The sequence below is a fragment of the Protomyctophum parallelum genome (assembly GCF_964188405.1).
Source record: "Protomyctophum parallelum genome assembly, chromosome: 7".
Classification (NCBI taxonomy): domain Eukaryota; kingdom Metazoa; phylum Chordata; class Actinopteri; order Myctophiformes; family Myctophidae; genus Protomyctophum; species Protomyctophum parallelum.
In genome coordinates, this window is record NC_139705.1 from 25361116 (window position 1) to 25383960 (window position 22845).

Consider the following 22845-nt stretch of genomic DNA (forward strand, 5'->3'; position numbering starts at 1 on the left):
GCATATACTCACCCGTAATATTCTCTGTAGTGATTGAGAAAGCATGCTTAGGACTGTGGATTGCTGCAATCTGACAGAACTTTTAAAGGCAAGTTGGGGTGAAAGTGAAATCAGTGTTGGACAGGAGCCAGCGACATGCGTACCACATCTTTGGCTGACACATAGCTATAATAAATCAGCTGTTATGTCTTATCACTTTGTTTAATGTCATCCTTTGTGAGGACAATTATCATGAACTAATGTTTTCAATATGGCATGATTGCAAAAACAATTTTGTTTTCAGTAATAACTTCAAAGATATATCTTTTAAAACTCCTTCAGTGCCACCTGGTGGTCACCAGTTTAGGCTCTGAGTGCCAATTCTCCCATTAAAAAAAAGAGAGGGCGTTTAAAAAAAAAGTGTAAGTTCTTTTTTTTCTTTTTTTTTATTACGTCTTGTCGGCCTTGGCACCCATTGCAAAGACGTCTAGAAGACGGGATTACGGTTTTGGCACTTAAACAGTTTAATATGGATTTGGTTTAAATTAATTGGTATAATGAAATGTACATAATGAATTTATTTGACTACATAAATGTAACTATTTTATGCCATCTGTCACTTCACACATCATTTACAGTTATAGGATACAATACAGTTATGTACAGTTTATCAATTTTAAGCTTTGTTCCAAAATCTTGAATAGAACAATTCTGTCAATACATAATGATACATGATACAAGTATTTTTATGATTTTTTTTTCCTTCTTAAATTTCACCCGGTGCCATTTGCCTAAACAGTAATCCTGGGCGCTACTCTCCCACTGCCAACCTGGGGGAGCCCTGACAGGGGGACTTTCCTTGGTAGGAACACGTGGAAGGAACCCATTATTCCAACTAGTTCCTTTCCCCTCCATCAGGCGACTGGCCATAGGGAGGCATATAGAGACCAGGATTACTGCATGTTTTTGTGAGGGTACCTATACCCTAGGGGACACGGGGAGAACATACAACCCCACTTAGGGTATGGGCACTGATGACGTGGAGAAGAGAGCACGCCCCCAGTGCCCACAGTGTCCCCGGCGGGAATCGATATCATCAGTATATGCCCACATATGGGCGTATACTGATGACAGTTTAGATTAGTGGCATTTTGCATGTCAACACTCGCATCATAATCCCAATATCTAAAAATCATTCATCATAATTATATATATATATATATATATATATATATATATATATATATATATATATACATGGCTGGTAAAATGAATGAACACATCATTTAAGGATTCTATAGCAACAGACAATCTAATTATCGTTATATCTTCTTAATTCTTTCTCTTTCTGGAAACGATGAAAAACGATGGAGCTTGCACAAAAACAAATGTCACCCACTGTTTTACACCTGTAAACCTGTGACGTGTAATAAAGACGAAAATCTGATCTAATCTGGTCTTAAAAATCATCAAGACAGATTTTCTCAACCAAAGTGCTGTTGGTGGTGATCAGTCTGGAAGTGATGATCTGGACACACTTTCTGCACCAGCCTATAGTCAGTGCTGGTGAATGCAATGAAGATACAGATAACTTTGAAAGGTTTGGCACAGATCCAAGCTGCTTGGGACTGGGTGTTCTCTGCATAGCAGGTCTGACCTGGGTCGTACAGGCAGGGCTTGGTCTTCTTGGACCGGTTGGTCCTCTGGTATTCCACTCGACAGTTGAGCTCTGTCATCTCTTGCTGCTGTTGCTTGTACTGTTCCAGAACAGAGCCAGGAGTAGTGGACTGAGGGTGGTTCTGGAACTGGAACTCTGAACCTATGGGGCCATTGGCGTAGTGTGTGTTCTGGGCCTCAGGTTCCAGAACCTCCCACCTGACAGCCTTGGATGGTGGCACAATGCTGACTGATATGTTCCCCAGTCGGGATGAGTTGTGGCGGAAGTAGACACTGAACGTACCATTGATGTGATCCACAATTTTCCCTGTCACCAGCAGGCTGAACTTCAGCGTTTTCACATTGAAGTAAAAACCCCCCCAGCCCAGTATCTTTTTGGGTTTTGACGAGGTTTTGGCTGGAGGCTTGGTCTTTGGTGCAGAGCGGTACAAGTACTGATCCAGGGCTTGTGAGAAGTTCTGGTTCCAGCCGTAAGGGCTGACTGGACTGTGACTTGTTGCTTTGGGCTTGGTGGAGATAATCTGTAAATCCTTAGAGAGATTCTTCACCTTCAGTGCAGCTCCCGTGGTCTCTCGTCTTCCTCGTCGCTCCATTATAAGTTCATGAGGAGGGCTCTGAGGATTTGGACTATGTGAACTTGGGTTCCGATATGTGTGTTTGGTTTCCTCTTGCACCTGCAAAGAACATGATATGAATGAAGGGCAAGTTTTATTTTTATAGATTTATTTTCTTACTTTTTAAGGCTTTTGGCATGTCATTCACACCTGACGTTTACATAATCAAGTAGTTCAAAAGATCACCATCCTTTTTAGGATCTCTTATTTATTCTTGAAATCAGTCATTTTCACGGTGAGGAAGGCTTTGATCCAAAATGTTCTTTGGCACTGGTCGAAAGTAACTGAGTATAAACTTAAAGGAGCATTCAGTGATTTGGGTGATTTGGAAAAACCCCGGTCAATTTTGAGGTATTTGTACTTGAGTATGTCAGTACTTTGACTTCTATTCCACGACATTTCAGAGGCAAATATTGTACTTTTAATCCACTACAATTATTTGATAGCTTTATTTACTATAGTTACTTTGTAGATTTAGATTATTAATACAAAACGTACATTAACCACTTCAGCCCTACATAGATTTCGGCCATTGGAAAATAGCCGATCTACAAGCTCAAAATGCATGTGATGCATTGTGAGCTTGTAGATCTTTTTTTTCCAAAAAATATGTATACATCGGAAAACTTAAAATGGGACATTCTTCACCGTGAGTTTCTTTCTACTTTTGGTACTTTAAGTATATTGTGATGCCAATACTTTTGTGCTTTTACTCAAGTACATTTCAATTCCTTACTTTTACTTGTAACGGAGTATTTCTATATAGGCCTATTAGAGTATTGATACTTTTACTTTTTCTTTTAGATTTTATGACAATTTTTTTAATGGCACTCAAATTGTCCACTGTGGAAAACCTTACCCATCATCAGTAGGCTACAGTTGAACAAACTGTATAGGTCTCATATCTGCTTTGTGCTTTAGGCCGTAACGGTAAGCAGCAGAAGGTGAAGAAGTATGGGGAAGTAAGATTGAACTTCCTGATGTCACAAAGGTATATTTAATCTAGTTGGAGTTGTACGCATGACATTGACCGATCGAATGAACCCCAGGCGTCTGTACTGAACGACCCCAAATGAAGGACAGTTTCACTATAGCTAACTATGTTATGAGATCAAAGTTAATCGATTTAATTAATTATGTTTTTGTGTTGCAGCGCTGTGGGATGAGAAAAGTGACTTAGAAATGATCGCGATCAATAGGTCAGCTCCTTCAGGCAAGGACCAATGAGGAGCGTGCACACACACACACACACACACACACACACACACACACACACACAAATGACATTCATATTCCCATGCCATTCATGTTCCCATAATCAAATTTGTATTTGTCCCCTTTCTGGGGGGGTGAGGAGGTAGGACCCATGCATTTATTTATTGTTGATACAATATTGAGGAGACAGCATCAAAGATGTTTTATACTCTGTATGAGATATTCACTATAAAGAGGTAATTGAAAGACACATGTTGAGGATGATGATGCAATGTTGTGAAAACACCCCAAAAATAGGCTACTACAATAATAATAATAACAATAATACAATTCAGATGTAGAGGCAACGCCATACTTAGTCTGTCCCCTTGAATATTAAATTAATTTCTACATAATTAATTGAATTCCAGTTGTGCTCCATGCATCAAAAATATCACATACAATGCATCGTCGTGATCACATTGTGAGCTTGTAGATCTGCTATTTCCGGCACAGGGCAGCGTTAGTATAAATAGCATTAAGGATCCCAGCTGAGCTTTCACACCATTTCACTTAGTCAGCCGATTTCGAGGAAATGGAAAGCTTTGCTAATATTTTGTGAACTCTGTGCTGCATTTGGGCATTGTTCTTTGCCTCGGGCTGTTTTGGTCCCACAGGGAGTAATTGGATAGATTATGTGCATGATATATGACCAGTAAGTGTTTTTTTTGTAATGTATCACCATAATGTGCTGATCCCCAAACTGTCCACAAAGTAGAAGTGTTTATCGTTAGTTTATTCTTTGTGGAAAAACAAAACCTTTCTTTAAATAACACATCTGTTGTGAGTCGTGATCAGTCCATAATCCGTCATTAAATAATCACACACTGCATGAACAGAAGAGATCAGAAAGGCAGCTGTGAGACTGAGGTGGATATTTGATGATACTGTATGGCTTCTTATTGGTTGTGCTCCAAAAAAAACACCTAATCTTAATGGGACTTATGGGACCAATCGGTTGTGAATATTTTTTCTGTGACTCTCCTATCAATCAGGGAATCCTGAAACTCAGTGCACAGTTGGTGTTGGTTTGGGGCAGTGACATATTCAGATTCTGCAAGAATAATGTTTGTTTTTTTACAACAATTGAGACACACATTGTTTGGGTCAAAACAAGGGGTGTCACTCAAGATTCATGGAGATGGATGGATTGAAATATCTTTCTCTCTCTCTCTCTGCATAACTATATACATAGCCCAGTCTGAGGAGTGGGAGGCAGAGTTAACCTCCCACTGATTTTTTTTTTTTTTTTTAAGTAAACAACTCAGAGGGTATCATTATTTCCAAACCAACACGTGGGCTCCACAGCGTCCTCCCTGTCATGCCATCCTCACCGCCATCCTCTCCCCTTTCTGTAACCATGGCGAGGTGAGCTCCAGCTGTGCCTATTGTTATGAACCTCATCTCCAGCTATATGAGCTGTTCTCACCTGCTCTAATTGGACCCTGCTGTGTGACAGTCGTGTCACTGGCTCCATGTCAAGATGCCAACAGTGTCTGTAACTGAGCAACAGTGGATGAGTGCCGTGCGCATGCACGCACGCGCATACGCACAACACACCACCTGTGCAAAACAAAAAAAAGACAGGACAAACTCCAGCAGTAATTATGTGTTTAAAGGGGAAAGAGAGAGGAGCTCTGATAGTGCATACATGGGGTGACGGCGTACGTTTTAGATTAATAGTCATGCATTTTCTGCAGTGATGCAATGGGTTTGGGAAAGGTTTCATCAGCCCTGAGGTTTGTCAATGTTCTCAATGAATATGGAACTAAATAGCCAACCTTGAGTTAACCTAAAAACTGAATTGGAGTGGTCAGGTTAGCGTGATTTACGCTTATATCACATTAATTGTGGAGATATTAATTAAAACATATATACTAATTGAACTAACTATATGCTTATGGTAAAACAATATGATTTTTACAGAGTCATAAATAGCTGGATGCAAGGAAATACAGCACAAAAATGTTTAATTTACAATTCTTACATAAAGTATTTTTCAAATGTTGTAGGCCTACATTTATGTAAAAGCCAAACCATTTCATGTAGTTTGAAGTACATCAAATAAAATGAAACCGGGGATGCTTGTCGTTCTAGTGAGTTTGAATTGATTTTGAAGTTAGAGACTATAAGACCAGTGCACCATATAACTTAAGTTTGTTCCCAAAGCCATCATATCATGGTTTATTATTGCCTTCCAACCTATAGTGGATATAAAGTATTTAACAGTAAATTACGAAATGTATGTGTGCTGGCTATGCTTAATTAATCTGTCTGTGACCACCTCTGCCCCACCCCTCAACGCGCACGAACACACACACACACACACACACACACACACACACACACACACACACACACACACACACACACACACACACACACACACACACACACACGTTCTGGTTCTGCAAAAATTCTGCAAAAATTATACAAAATAATTAAAGTCAAACCGTGTGCACACAGCACGGCGGAAACCTGCAAGGTCTATAGCCTATACATTATAGAACATCATCCCATGTATCCCATGGATAATATTGGATGGACAAGATTAGCTCAAATGCCACCGGCCATATAGCCTAAATGCATGCCAGTCCCACTCCCAGTCAACTATTAAAAATGGACTTCACTATACACCATGATTATATAATATATAGCACTAAACAAATAAACCGTTTAATCAAGTGTTGAATTAGAGCGTATCTTACCGTTGCTGCTGAAAGTAGCCACAAACAGGTAATGGCAAAGTTCAAACAAACCGCTCTCATGCCGCAGCAGCAATAACGCTCCATCAATAATGTCAAATTGCGAGGTTATCTGAAACTGAAAGCCAAAGGGAAAGCAGATGCATTGAAACAAATCGCCGAAAATCACTTGAAAAGTAGAAGCGACATTCCGTGTGGTGTGTGAGTGACGACAAAGTCGACAATGACTCGATCAAGATCGCATGGCTCACCGAATTCTTAAATCTGGGCTCGCCCCCCCACCCCCCTCCAACCCGTTTTATACTGTCACTCTCCCTCCCTCTCCCTCATCACACGCACCCGTGCGCATGCATGTACACACCCGCGTGCACACGCACACGCACGCACACGCACGCACGCACACACACACACACACACACACACACACACACACACACACACACACACACACACACACACACACACACACACACACACACACACACACACACACGCACACACACAAGGTATTATCATCATCACCCCCCCAGCCCCAGCGATTTTTCTTAAAAAAAGGAGTTATTGCGAACGCAGTGAGCCACTTACTATGAGACCCTGCTGCTCATGTCTGTGTGTCTGTCCCGCTGTGACACCACCCGCCCGCCACCAGAGGGCGCAGCTGTAGCACACACACACACACACAGGGCGCAGCTGTAGCACACACACACACACACACAGGGCGCAGCTGTAGCACACACACACACACACACACACACACACACACACACACACGAGCTGCGTTCGCTTCCCGCGTTTGCGCGTCTTACTTGTGAATAAATAAATAAGAAATAGCTAGGCTAGCCTTGGGAAATTTCACTGAAATCAATCAAGGGAGAGTAGGCCAAAATACGAATTTCTCTATGGTGGTCATTCATAACATTTTAAATGATGACAGGCAGGCATGAACACTCACACCAACATGCACGCTGAACATTATAAGAACAAAAAGACCCCCAGCATGTGATATGCCTGCATGCTGTTAATAGCCTATATATACACTATTCTGCATCCTTGTTCATTTTCACCACCTGCCTGCCCCTTATTATGACTCATCAAGCCGGGGGCAAGATCCCTCAGGCGGCTTCAAATTGACAGCCCTCCCTGCTGTCCCCATACTTTATCCACGGGGATGCTGACACAAATGACAAGTGTTCTCTCCAGGAAATGTAAAATCACTGACAGGTTTGCTGAAATGCTGCCGCTAGCTTATAGCTGCATGCCTTGATCAGTGGATTTCCCAAACCGACAAATCGGCTATATACAAATCAAATAGACAAGTTGTCAAAGGCCTGCAACGTAGAAAACTACATAAAATGGTAGACAGTTATACCAATCATGTCAATAGGCACGTTCAAGACCAGGACCCCTGGTCAAATATTTTGAACATTCACACATTTGCAGTTTTAAGTAGAGCGGTGCCCGTCGGGCACTGGCCTACTTGGAACGATGCAAGTTGGAAATAGAGGTCTAGGGGTGATCTGGATTTGGGCCCTGTCCGTATAGCCTGGGGTTTTTGTACTGGTTCTGGACAACCGTGTGTCAAATTTGAAGTCGCGAGGAGCATATCCACGGATATCCCAAGCCGTGCATATCCACTTGACTGTTTTCAAATCAGCCTCAGAAATATCAGATAAGTGATGACAGTAGTAGGCTACCCATTGCAGAAATCTGCACGGCGTAGCACCTGGTAATTATAAAAGCCTAACTTAATTTGCTCACTTCTTCATCGCAGCTCACTTCCAATATATTCTATATTCTGGGCTAGTGTGCTTCCACTGAGACAATTGAACTGCTTGAATTCTAGTTAACTTCGAGCATGTATTTTTTTGTATTGCCATGTTTTGTTCTTGCTTAAATGTAAATTGCTCTGGATTAAGAGCGATTTACATTGCTAAATGCCTAATTTATAAATCGGGTCCACTGTATTCTCATTATCGCCTTTTCCTTGATTCTATATGTAGAAGCCACATTAAAGAAGTTTCCCCAAGCCACCAAAGGCGTGCTGGGAGCAGCAGTGAATGGGAAGCTGACGGAGCTGAGGCGGTCCCACAAGTAGACAAACAAGTAATGATATAATTAAAATGAAATAAAGCTGTTGATACAGCCCCTCCTATATCCAGATATTTTTTTATTCAGAAATATAAAATAGATTGTGTAATTTACATATAATAGGCTACATCACTGGTTCCCAAACATTTCTGTGTATGTGTAAATAAAATTGTTGCTATTATATTATTATTATTATTTATTATTGTATTGTTATTATATTGTATTATTTTATTATTTATGTACATATATGTGCATGTGCTTATATGTTCATATAAGTGCATATGCAAATATATGTTCAGGGGGTCCAATTTCATATGCCACATAGGCCTATATGTCTAACATATAAGTTTCATATAAGTCCTTTTCTGTTTCTGCTATATGAAAATGGTGCTGGTGTTGAATATTGTCTGTGATATAATTGAATTGCACTGTTTACAGCACTTTAAAGAAGACAATAGGACAATGACCAAGTGTCATCCGTAATCAGTGGGATTGAGCCCATGCATGCTGTGAGTGCTTATAGGCAGTGACACTCTGCCTTCAGATTCGATTCGATTCAGATTTGTTTGACCTTGAACTTGATGCCAACATTGTTCCACCTCCCCTTTCCCCTGTTTTTAGTATTGTATTGTTAAACCGTATAGGAAATAAAATGAAATCTTAGCAAGAAGTTGTCCCGTCTGATGGTATTTGCACCGCTACAAGTTTTGGTGCCGAAACCCGGGAGAGAGATCTAAACAAGATCTAACTATGAATGAAGAAGCGAATATACAGACACCAGCCATGGCGGATAAAGAAACAAAAGATTACGGGGAGCAGTTCGAAGTGCCACGCAGGTTGCTAACGAAGATTGATCAAGACGAGATCGCAATGCATTAACGGCCTAATGTGGAGGTAGGCCTAGCCTACTGGAGGATTACTTAAGTTGGAACAATTGTTGCATGATCGGGAAATTGAAGGAGAATTTGAACTTGATCAACTGAAGAAGTGAATAACTCACTGGAATACATGCAATATGTGAGAGAAGGACGAGGATAAAACGCATTCTGAGGAGAAATGAGGAAGGAGTAGGCTAATCGCATCCACGGCCTCGGGAAATACAGTGACAAGACAACAGTCCGTCAAACTGCCTATGACCATGGAGAAGTTCACTGGAGATGTGAGTCAATGGCAATGATTTTGGAGTCATTTGAGACAGCAATAGACAAAAACACGAGTCTCAGTAAGTCTGATAAATTCACATATTTAAAGTCATTCTTAAGTGGCACAGCGGCTATGTAGTCGCGGGATTGGCTTTATCAGACCAGAATTATGACAATGCCATTATAATGCTTACCAGTCGTTTTGGGCGCAAATATCTAATAATGAATGCCCACATGAACAAACTGTTAAATCTGACTCCAGTTAAAAGGGCCACAGATGTGATTGCATTACGCAAACTGTATATGACATTGAGATACAAGTAAGAAGCCTAGATTCAATGGGAGTCCCGGAGTTGTATCCGTATCCGTATATGGAAACGTATTGTGCCCAATTCTCATGAAAATGATACCGGAGGAAATCACATGGGTTCACTCGTCAAACTGGCGGTGATGAGGATGGTGAAAGAACAATACGTTCAGTGTAAAAAACCTAATGTCATTTGTACAAAAAGAAGTGGAGAGCCGTGAGAGAACGGCCAGGAACGCCTGACCCAGAGAGAGAATCAAGAGAGCGCTCAGAGCGCAACTGGGAGAAAAGAACGGAAAAAAGGAAACCACAGCGGCGGCGCTGCCTCTTCCCTCGACAGCAGCTGCATTCCATGCTGCGAGTTTCAGAGATGATTCAAATTTCAAAATGCATATTAATGGTAATCACAAATCCAAGAACTGTACTGAACTGACTGCATGTCTGGTATAGGCAGGCATGTCGTGCGTAATTGTAGAACGCAAGGCATTCACTGTGAAGAGTGCGGGCGCAGACACCACAAAACAGTTTGCAATCAAACTCAATATACAACGCATGATAGACGCGCCGACCACGGCAACGACAGACAGGCTGACCACAGTGTTGCAGATGCAGTTAGTATAGTGTAGCAAGCAACTCTGACAACAGTATTACTGCAGACAGCTACCATTTGGATAGATGCACCAACGCAAAGGCAAGTAGCCAGGTGTCTATTAGATGGGGGTAGCACCCGCAGTTTCATTAAGATATTTCCAGAGCACTTAACCTGCCAGTTATAGGTAAAGAAACGTTGAATATGTATGTGTTTGGTTCCAAAACACCCCAGAGAATTAGCTGCAGGAAAGTGAAGGCTCGTTTGAGAAATATTAAGAACAATCAAAGCATTGATGTCCATTTATTGGAAACACCCAAGTTGAGCTCTTCTATGATTAAAGCGCCAAACGGAAAGATAAGGAGGGACTTGCCCATAGCAGATGTGCCCATCATAGGGATGGATGCAGTGGAATTAGGAGTCCTAATTGGCCGAGACCAATATAAATGGTCACAGGAAAAATGGAGAGACTGAACTAGAAAAAGTGCCCTACTGGGCACAGGTCTCCACCAGGATGAGCAGATGTGAAGAATTCCAGGCAAAGGTTTTTCCTTGGCCTCTAGGGAGTTGGCATACAAAGTTATCCACAGATCCGTGCAGTTAGAGGTAAAAACACTTTTCGGCCAGTTATAGCGCCACCTTGAGGCTGAGTTGAAATTGTTCATGTGGCATTTTGTCCTCTGCCTAGTGGGAATGTGGGTGCACAATTTCACGGAAATGTGTTCATGATTTGCAGCATTTTGTTTGAAACTGAGCACTCCTGTGAACTTTGGAAGCCAATCTTAACCAATCAGGATGGAGTCTGAGAAATCTGAAAGACCGGTTTCGTTGAATGGCTCTAGAAAGACTGTGTACCAATTTGCGTGATGTTTGGACAAAATCTGTAGGTGTACTGTGCAAAAACTTGTTTTGCACAAAGCGGCCTCCTGGTGGCGCTATAACAGGCCGTTCTGGAAATCTGAAAGACTGGTTTCGTTGAATGGCTCTAGAGAGACTGTGTACCAATTTGCGTGATGTTTGGACAAAATCTGTAGGTGTACTGTGCAAAAACTAGTTTTGCACAAAGCGGCCTCCTGGTGGCGCTATAACAGGCCGTTCTGGAAATCTGAAAGACTGGTTTTGTTGAATGGCTCTAGAGAGACTGTGTACCAATTTGCGTGATGTTTGGACAAAATCTGTAGGTGTACTGTGCAAAAACTTTTTTTGCACAAAGCGGCCTCTTGGTGGCGCTATAACAGGCCGTTCTGGAAAGTTTGGGGCAGAGGTTCATCGTTGGCATCCAGGGAGTGTGTGTGCAAAATTTGGCATCGACCGGGTTAACGGTGGCCGAGATTAGCTGCTCACGGACACACGGACGGACGGACACACACACACACACACAGTCACACACGGACACACACACGGACGGACGGAGTGCAAAACATACTCTCCCCCTAGGCCTTCGGCCTGGTGGAGACAATGAAGGACTAGTTGCACTAGAAAGTGTATTTGGATGGCTGGTGCAAGGAGAAGTCACCACGCTAAATATCATAACTGAAGTTGTGGACATGGAAGTGATGCACATCAGCGTCGGAGAGGAACAGGCACTGTCAGATCAGTTACGCAACTTTTGGGAAATCGAATCCCTTGGAATCCACATGAAAGAAATGCTTTCCGAGAAGGAAGACATGGCAGTGTATCCCAAGCCGTGCATATCCACGGATATCCCGAAGCCGTGCATGCCTATTCCCACTATAGGCTGAGGAAGAAATGCCACTTGACAGTTTTCAAATCAGCCTCATGGTGGCGCTACAACAGGCCAAGTTGCGTCTCTCACACACACACACACACACACACACACTGTCACACACACACACACACACACACACACACACACACACACACACACACACACACACACACACACACACACACACACACACACACACACACACACACACACACACACACACACGCACACACGCACACACAGAGGACATGCATTTTTCCACTTTACAGTAGGTAATTTCGTAATTCTTTTTTTAACCACTAGATGACACTCAAGAACAATGAAATGTATCCAAAACATCATTGGTCTTTAGTTTTACAAGGCTGTACACTGGAGCAAAACTACCGGTATCCTACTAATTTAGGTAATTTAAATAAATAAGTTAATTTAGTGAAAGTTAGACACAGTCTGATAAATTATTAGGGATGGACTTGAGTAGGTTTGATCAGGAATGCGTCGTTTCTAGGGTGGCAATCTAATATCAGCCCAGAGCAAACTCTCAGGTCAAATACACAAAGGGTCTCCAGATATCTTGTTCAATATCCCAATGAATAAAGTAACAAATGCAATGAATTGATATCATGACATGAACAAACTAATAGGCCTACATAATACAGCAATCTTAAGAAATGCACAAATCTGTGACTGGAAAATACCAATTGTAAAAACATAATACAAGACTTTATTCCCAAATTCCCAATTCCAATTGCAAATAAATTCAAAACATTTCAGCATTTACCCAGCTACGTATTTTGAAACTGCAGGACTTCCACTAACAATGCAATCTTAAAATGAACAAATTCTCACGTTGTGACATTAGATCTTTTTCATTAGACCATATTGGCAAAATGAAAGTGTCTAATGAAAAAGATCTAATGTCACAACGTGAGAATTTGTTAATTTTAGATCTAGGCATTGTAGTACATTACATAAAACATCATTGTAAAAACACTCACTGCTTAAAAGTCTCAAAGAAAGAAAGAAAGAAAGAAAGAAAGAAAGAAAGAAAGGCAAAATGACATGACGCTAAGTTGCAAGTTCACTTCCTCCAAAAGTGCCCAGAGATAGCCCCAATGCCCCACCTCCTGGCTTGCCAGAGCTCCCTTTCCTTAGCCTGACACTCCATAGACATATCACTCAGCCTGAACATATAACATCTTTTTTTAATGGGGGTGGCTATAGCGATTCAGGGGCTGGAGCCTGGTTACCCTTTCCTGTCTCCATCTCAGCTTTAGTACTATCCATCTCCATAACGAAAACTATCTATGTGTAGTGGGTACTGTCCACTCTGATAGATCACCAAGAAATGTGCATAAAATGCATTTTATGCAAAACATTTTTGTTAATAGCTAATGTTTCCATTTTTATTGGATATATTTCAGGCTTTAGCTGAAAATGCAAGATACAGCTATTTTCAGGACCTGTCCTATATACGTATATAAATACATGTAACACATAACACTGATAGGTACAGTGTGCCTGACTGTCACACATGTATCCAGCTCAGGTTCCATGGCCATCTGACCTAGTACGCATTCAACCTTGTTGTTGTTTGTGTGTTTGTGTGCGCGTGTGTGTGTGTGTGTGTGTGTGTGTGTGCGAGTGTGTGTGTGCATGCGTGCGTGAGGTAAGACTTGTGTATCAAGTTGCTCCTCGCTCCTGTGCCTACTATCTATAGGATGGTATTCTATGCACATACTGCGACGTGGGCCTGGAAGTCCCCTGGACCAAAGTATCTCAAAGTACCAAAGTATCTCAAAAAACGGTAATAGATTACCTAATACTAGTTAAAAAAAAATTACTATTATGATTACATTACATATTGCTCCCTGCCAAAAGTAACTTGTTACTCATTTTAAAAGAATTCTCAACCCCCAGTAATTGCATCTATCCATTTTGTCCCGGGTGGTTTAAAGTCCGCCCTTCCGCATCCGATACTTTACATGTATAGACAAGTGTGCATCGTTCCCGTATCCACTCTAGAGTCTAGAATAGATCTAGACTGGATCAGCTGCCTACAAAGCAACTCGATCCCAAGTTGCCAACCCAGTCTACCACATAGGTCTACCATTATAAATAAACACTCCACAGTACACCAAGTGAAAATAACACTTTTGGAAAATAGTAAACGTAATATAGTAGTATACTTTAGTTACTTTCCAACACTGCGTGTCAATGTAGCATACTAGATTGATTATTAAACCTTTAACACATAGACAGATGAACATATTTTCAATGCCAGATCCTGGATATTTGGACCACTGACAATGAACTGAAATTAAGAGGACGTTCCACTTGATTAAACTGCAGTGGCAGTGTAGTGGCAGAATCAAACATAATTCGGTGTCACATTCTTTAATACGCTCTCTAGGAAGACCTTAACTTTTCTGGACAGCACTGTAGCTGCCTGATAAGTGAATTTAGATAAGGATCACATTATTGTATTTGAAGAAAGGCACAGGGTTAGATGTTGCAGGGAAAGTAATTTCAGCAGCTACCTGACCAGAAGCAGGTAGCTGACAAGCAACAGCTATAAGTGCACTTTAGGTTTAGCAAAGCATTTGTAATGCTCAACATTTAGCTCATAAGTCTATCGCTGACTTTGAACCAGTGCAAATATGTGAGACCATTTTTCCACAGCTTCTATTAACTGTTGTTCCACACGTCTTAAACAGTAGTTTTTGTTAACTTGTAAAATAGCAGCAAATCCAACTAACTTAGCTTATCACAAAGTCTAAAGTGTGCTGTAACATCGTAACATCGCAACATGTAAGAGTTTAAAAACATCTGACCATTTAAATTGCCACTAGACAACCGTATACACAAGTTACACAAATGTCAATGCTTTCCAAACACATTTTGGTGACACACTGTACTGTAGTGTACTGCATACATTAGTCATGTTTTTACACTATAGGCATTGGCATGGCAGCTAACCATTTAAACCATGTACTTAGTTGGCCTAATGATTCAATTCAATTCAATTCAATGGTGTAATTTCCTCCAGCAGGTCGGCAGGGAAGAAGCCCAATTTACGTCCAGTGCTGACCTTCAAATAGCCTGCCTTTTCTTCACCTTTCTTCACAACGATCTGAAATGCAAAGGAACACACTGCCACATCTCAACCACATACATTAGGTACTGTTGCATCATAGTAAATCATTTAACTCCAAATGGTCCCACCTGTGTCCAATTTAACACAGAGGAGTTTACTTTGTATACCATCTTAAAAGTAGACAAATATAGCAATGCACATATTATCTTTAATCAGCTGATAGTGATACTGATGTTTCAGAAATGTATTCCACTGATAATGAATATATTTTTTGCCCAAGGCCTGATATTTGATCTGGCAAAGATGTGCATCATGTGTGAATTTACGCACACGGCACACGCACACGCACACGCACACACACACACACACACACACACACACACACACACACACACACACACACACACACACACACACACACACACACACACACACACACACACACACACACACACACACACACACACACACACACACACACACAATTACCTGATCTTTCTTTAGTGTGATTTGTCCCATTTCTCTATTTCCCACAAAGGAACGGGTGATCTTGTACACCCTCTCTGCAGCACGCACTTTGATCAGGTAGTTTGTGGGGAAGTATCCTGTTTTCTCACCCATCTTTCCCTGAAATATAAGCACACGCATACAGAACAAATTCAGTTCCTCCTCGGCTGAACCCAGATATGAACGACTTGACTTTTTGGTCTACACACACACTCCCAAAACGGCCTATAGGGACTTGTTTTCGTTAGTACTATAATGTAGTGTAATCAATGTCAAAATGTATGCATGATGGTAATAACAAGTAATTCAAACTCAAAGTTAAACTCACAACACCAGAGGTAGTTCAACAAACCACATACAACCCAGATTCTATTCGGCTCAAACAAGGGATTAATGCCACGTACAAAAATGTGGAACGCCCTACCAACAGCCATTAAGAGCATCTACGGACAGGTGCAATTTGAAACTCCGCCCCGTAAATAAAGTCTGAGTTCTCCCCCCCCACCCCTTTTCCCAATGTAATTAAATTCAAAGGGCTTTATTGGCATGAGAAAACATATGTTTTACATTGCCAAATCAAAAATCTAAATTTGATATATAAAATACAATTAAAACAAAATGTATGTACAATAAGTCAGAATCTCAGTCAGAAATCAATTTCTAAGTACCAAGATCACTTGACGCAGATAGTGGAGGAATACACACAATGATTAGTCTTTAGGGTGGCTGTGTTCCATTTGATATCGTTCTCCCATCACAGCAGCTCACGAATCTTGCTGCTGTGTTTGCACATTGTTGTACTTCACCAGGCAGATATGGGAGTTTCTTTGTCATTAGTCATGTTTTCCCCCATTCTGTACATATTTCCCCCTTTTTTACTTTCTTTATATGTTTATTTATTTTTATAGAAGTGTATATTTGTACGTATCTAAATGTTCTGATGAAATGAAAAAGGTGGACTCTGTTGTAAACAAGTGTTAGTGCTTAATCATGGTTTTGTCCACAAAGTAACAGTATTTGTATTGACTTGTGTTTTCCTTTTAAATGTACCCATTCTACATACAAAATATCAATCAATCCTGGGCCATGGCTCAGTGGTCCAGGCACCTTGGCTGACAATCCAGTCTGGCAGTGTGCCACGGGTTCAACTCCTGATCCCGACGGCCTTTACTGCATGTCTTCTCCCCATTTCCTGTCAGCCTACTGTCTGCCCCTCCATAAAAAATATAAAATAAAGGCGAAAGCCACAAAAACAATTATCAATCAATCAAACATACCCGCCACCACTCTTCATTGGAGTCATCCAGGACTGTGATCCGATCACCAGGACTAAAACACACACACACACACACACACACACACACACACACACACACATGAAAAGCAAAATAGATCTCACAACGCATCACATTTTGGATTATAGCTGAAAGATTTGGCCCTGTGAGAGTGCTCGGACACAGTGTTGATTTTGACAGCACATTTAGATTTGAGTTTAAGTCATATAAGCTCACAACGCGGCGCTGCGACACGTTGTGAGCTTGTAGATCGGCTACTTTCAGCATGCAACCAAGTTAAGTGTAAAATGACTTATACTGAATCTCTTGTCCACTAGTCCCTTCCTAACATTTTAGTCTAGTTTTTATTGTCAATATATTTAGTCTTAGTTTTAGTCATTGTACATTTTTTGTTATAGTTTTAGTCGACGACCCCTTTGAGAATCACTGACATAAATGACTGAACATGCAGTGACTGACTGGAAGTCCAGATCGTCCTTCTCGATGGCCTTGAAGCGGTACAGAGCCAGGTAGTAGTGAGCCTGGGAGAAGGTGCTTTTGCTCTGTCAACAAAATATAGACAATCCTTAGTGTTCATTTATTTCAGAGTATAGAAATTGAAACAAATGGCACTTCCATTTACGCTCTCCTACTCTCCTACAAATGCATAAAATAACACTGAACTCTGATCTACCTCTCTAACTGGTAGATCATTACTGTCTACAGTCTTGAGATGTTGGCTATATAATGTCCACAAGTTTCCTACCTTTTCATCTTTCACCTTGTCTGTCTTGTCTCCACCTTTGTCTTTCTTATCCTCTGGTTTTCCTGTAAGCACATCAGACATCAACTGTTGAATGGCTCTCTCACTTTGTAATTGAGCTTTACACTAATCCTTCAGTGATGCATCTCTGCCTTGTTCCTGACTGCATTATGCTTATCCATGCTAAACCCCTTATCCTTAAACTTCTTTGCCTTTTTTTTACTATTTTGTAAAACAAAAGTGTTCGTGTTCAGCAGTGAAAGAGGTCTTTATCAATTAATTCGGGGAAGTCGGGTTCAGCAGTAACCGTAAACCTCTACACTCATATCAGCTGAACTACTAATCAGAGTGATATGTTGCTCATTGTATAAACTCCATACCTTCGCCACCTTCTTCATTCTCCTTGGGCTCTTGGTTCTCTTCTTCCTCCTCCATCATCGTCATCATCATCTGAAACACAAACCATAACACAGTGACATTTTCTATATGGATTTCAATATCACAAATATTACGCTCTTGAACTGAGCAGATTTTACAGCTGATGATAAGACAACAATGCTACACTAGACTACTACACAAAACGTGTCTACAAAGTATGGTCAAGTCATCTGTGGAACTTTTTAGTAAATGATTATAAAATTAAAAGTGGGAAAATCACTATGTGCCTACTGTATAGTGTATAACAATGCCCCCTCCATCCACGCATGTAGGCTACTTGCAAGCTACAAACTAGTAATGTAATAATTTATCTCATTCCCTCAGGTAATCTTGATGGTATTATTTAGCAGTCACAGGGCACTGTCAAGTAATTGACTGATTGCATAAGTATAAGCGATTTGTTTTACAGCACATCCTAATTATGTTCTGTCGTGTATCATCACCTCCACTTAGTTGTCACACTTACATTCTTCTTGTCGTTGTCGTTCTTCTTGCGTTCCTTGTTAGCCATTACGACTCCAACCCGCAGTGTGTCAAACACAGGGTCATTGCGGTTGGGGTTGTCTGTGGACCCAGAGGTAAGAGTGTTCATTTAATTCTGAAATGAGACAAAATATAGACTTTCTTGAGCCTATAGTTTCACCACAATAGAAACATTTGTCTCACTTGGATCTGGCTGGCTGCTGCTGTACAAAGGTGAGCTGTAGGCTCTTCTGAAACCAGGAGGCTGTAGAGAAGGTCAGGAAAAGAAAACTATGTATCAGTGTTATAGTAGTAGAGCCATAATAGAGCCATCAATGCTGCCACAGTGAAAAAACTAAGAAGCTATATATACAAGCAGTACTTTAATCTTTGAATAAGAATTAAAAGAGAAAAATGTCTCACGATTTTGCCAAAACACTTTTGGAACTCAACATAGGACTGACATGAGTGGTGGATGTTGGTCTTGCAGTTTTTGCACCTCAGAGCAAACTTGTTGTTCACTGAAAAGTTAGTGTTTACAAGATCAGAATCAGTCAACAATATGCAAAACAACACTTCAGAATTGTTTATACTGTATAAATAAAATCTACAAATATTTAGATATGTATTGATTTTAAATTCTCACGGTGGTATTCATTGATGACTTTGTTTTAATGAAATCCATATTATCCTATTATTTACCAGTATTTATCCTGACATACTGTAACTACCTTTTTACACACGGGAACCCCTTTTGGTGTTTTAAGCATTATGTTATGCTTTAGCTGTTGAAAAATAGCAGATCTACAAGCTCATAGCTCGGCACTCGGTGCCGCGCTATGAACTTGTAGGTCTGCTATTTTTGAAAAATCGTGAAAATATGCTTCAAATCTTTGAATATATATTATTACAGAGTGAACATTTGAACTCAAATCTTTGCTTCTGGGGAGGTCCCTGGAACAACATATTTTCAGATGGGGGCAGAGGCATATTACATATAATCTTTGGGGTCCTTGACATGAAATATTGAGTATCACTGATACAGAAACATAAGGTTTTTCAGAAAACTGTCAGGATTTAGAAGACATTTTTTAAATTTCGATGTCAGGTCTAAATGGGTTAAGTGGCAAGAATAGGCATTACATACGGACTATCATGCGGGCACAGACATCGCAGAACTTGGGTTTCTTGCAGTAGTGGTCTTTAAACTTGTGGGGTTTGTCGTTGACAGGTTGAACAGGTTCTGGAGGGGGTTCTGGCGTCTTCTCCTCTACCTCCACCTCTTCTTCATAGATAAAATATACCTGCGTACACACACAGAGGACTCATCTATGTCACCTCTGCGTATCACTCAGTGTCTTGAGAGTAGTGTTACTGTTAGTGCATCTCAATATTCTTTGTAACTCCTTTTGTTCCTAAAGTTACCAACTTATTTTAATATTACATAATGTCAGTATGGAGTCTGTGTAGGAGTGCTGCTGTGCTGCCACTACAACAAGACAACTGTGTCATGACTCATGCATTACAATTTTCAGTTTCATACCTGATCATAACTGCATGTTTTGCCCCCCCACCCCACTATTGTGGGTGGGGGGGACGGGACGTTAAATTATCAGATATACAAGCTCACAATGTGTTACCTTGCTACATGTTGTGAGCTTATAAATCGGCTATTTTCGGCAAAGAGATTTGGTATAAAGGAGAATAACAGCAGACCTATAGTATAGAGCCTTCGGGGAATCCGGTCACCTAAGTACAGTATATAGCCGGGATACGTGGTTAAAGAGTGAGTACAGAGAATACAATATATTCTAATTAATCGTATGATGCACAGATAAGCAAGAAGCATCAATTAAAGTAATTGGTTTGTACAGTATTTGGACCTACTGTACCAGTTGGTGGCTATTTTAAAAGCACTTGGGACGAGTTCTGTGTTGCCATGGTGATAGGATGGGGGACGGGTACTGTGTGTTGCTATGGTAATTAGGTTGGCATGATGCTGCCACTCACAGTGTCTCCTTCCTCCCTCACTACGTTGTCAGGGGCCGGAGGGTGGTCATGGATATCCACTGAGTTCTTATCTTCCTCACTGTCACAAGGATACGCACGCACGCACGCACACAGGCACACACACACAAACACACACACACACACACACACACACACACACACACACACACACACACACACACACACACACACACACACACACACACACACACACACACACACACACACACACACACACACACACACACACACACACTCGCATAATTAGAAAATCATACCTGTGTGAAGTGAGGAGTGCTCTTATATCGTACATCATCATGACGTAACATGTCGATTTGCTCGATTTTATTGATGAATAAATGAAAAAAAAACATATGTGTACATTTTTGTTGTATGTAAATATCCCCCCCTCCCCCCCAATCAAGGTCAGAACAAGACAAATAAAACAAAGACAGACAGTACAAGACAGTAAAAGTAATTAGTAAACTAGTTTTGAAAGTACTAATGAACATAGTAAGAAGAAAAATAATAAAAATAATAATAAAATAAATAAAATAAAATAAACAGCATTTTCCATCAGGGTATGGTATCTAGGTTACATACATTGTATCCATCTTTCAGTTTAGATAGTAAATTGCTCTATATCCAACTGTCTACTTACTGAGGGCCTCTAACCAGAGGTCGCCCAATGTCAGGTTTGGTGTGAGGTATCAGATTGTACAAGGGAATATGGGTTTAAGTGAAAGGTATACTTTCTACAAACTCTATGAGTCATAATGTATCTATCTTTAGAACCACTACGGTTGTACCTTAGTTTCTCTAGGGGAATCATGGAGAGAACCTCTTTGACCCACTGTTTGAACGAAGGAGGTTTCCCCGACTTCCATTGTCGTAGTATCAATCTACGAGCCAAAAGCGTTGTAAATGCCACAGTGTTTGCCTGAAGACCCGTGAGCCGTTGGAGACACCCCAAAAACAGCAATCACCGGGCAGGGATCCACTGTTCCACCACATACATAAGACACCGCCTCGAAGATTTTCTCCCAAAACCTGACGATGATTGGCATGACCAAAACATATGACCCAGCGTGGCAGGCTTGTGCTGGCATCTCGGACAGCCAGCATCAAAACCAGGGTAAATCTTGGCTAGTTATTCATTAGAGTAGTGGAGCCTATGTACAACCTTGAATTGGATGAGGCCGTGTCTTATACACAAGGAGGTGGTGTGAATTCTTCTTAGACAGTTAAGCCAAGACTCGTCCGATAACGTGACATCCAGATCTGTTTCCCAAGCCACTTTAGTGTTTGTCTTCACTTTTCTGCCCTCACGTTTAACTTCAATATGTACTTTGCTCAGCCAATCAAATCATCGCTATGGGGTGATCAGCCAATCACAAGCCAATGTTTGTGTTCACACAAACCCGGAAAGCTGGGCATAGGAGGGGGCTAGCACCTCTTAAAAATACACTAAAACAATTTAAATGTTCAAAATGACTATAAACCTGCCTAGCCTACTGATGATGTCACTGGTAGGCATGTTTCTGAACAGTCCACAGCCCTCCTCTGAGACACAGAGTGAGTAGACAGAAATGGTGGCATCTTATAATGAGCATTAGCGAGGTCCAAGTATATGAAATTAGGTTGAAAATGGGTGAAGTGTTCCTTTACTTAACTGTCAGTACAGTACTGTACATACCAGCTTTTCAATGGGGAATAATGGAGAACTGCTATGGCTAGGTCTAAGAACCAGTAATGTTTAATATGTGCCTGTTGGAAAGTCTATTGTGTTTGGAGATTAGATTATACGCACCTGTCCATGATGTGGTGTGAAAACTGTTAGTAGGCTACCGCCCAACCTGTAGACAGAAAAAATTACACATTATTTTTGCTCTTTGAAACTTAAACATGAATAAAATATCACTAAATCAACTTCCTACACATTCAATGTTCTCCACTTGTGAAGTTGTAACAAATTAACAATGTCACATCACTTCGCAATCCTCTTTTGGGATCCAGTTGTACTCTTTGAGAAACAGTGGCCTAGAATAACTTATTTACAGTTGTGTTCCAATAAATCAGCAAATATTGGAGTGCACATTTTCTGCACTACATCTCGGCACCATGCAAATTACCAATTGTGGAATTAAATTTTGATTAAGTGGTTGTCTTTAATTTTACAGACAAAAACTTAATGAATATATATTTTTAACAGG

General features: G+C 40.8%; 2 protein-coding genes across 2 annotated transcripts in view; both read right to left on the reverse strand.

The window, feature by feature from the left end:
• Positions 1–1463: 1463 nt before the first annotated feature.
• On the reverse strand, positions 1464–2249 carry LOC310861994 (neurexophilin-4-like; the record flags this gene model as incomplete). Its single annotated transcript, XM_083769732.1, has 1 exon — positions 1464–2249. One exon carries the CDS (start codon positions 2247–2249, stop codon positions 1464–1466), a length of 786 nt encoding a protein of 261 aa, XP_083625858.1.
• A 10545-nt stretch (positions 2250–12794) lies between these two features.
• Positions 12795–22845, reverse strand: part of stac3 (SH3 and cysteine rich domain 3) — an 11331-nt gene continuing 1280 nt past the window's right edge. Inside the window, exons 2-13 of the mRNA XM_083770212.1 lie at positions 22443–22488; positions 20633–20711; positions 19770–19926; positions 19046–19143; positions 18827–18887; positions 18627–18724; positions 18103–18172; positions 17726–17787; positions 17440–17522; positions 16963–17014; positions 15668–15805; positions 12795–15214 (exon numbers count right to left, since the gene is read on the reverse strand). Coding sequence (XP_083626338.1) covers positions 15104–15214; positions 15668–15805; positions 16963–17014; positions 17440–17522; positions 17726–17787; positions 18103–18172; positions 18627–18724; positions 18827–18887; positions 19046–19143; positions 19770–19926; positions 20633–20711; positions 22443–22450 — 1017 coding nt within the window. The 5' untranslated portion in view covers positions 22451–22488 and the 3' untranslated portion in view covers positions 12795–15103. The remainder of the gene's footprint in view (positions 15215–15667; positions 15806–16962; positions 17015–17439; positions 17523–17725; positions 17788–18102; positions 18173–18626; positions 18725–18826; positions 18888–19045; positions 19144–19769; positions 19927–20632; positions 20712–22442; positions 22489–22845) is intronic.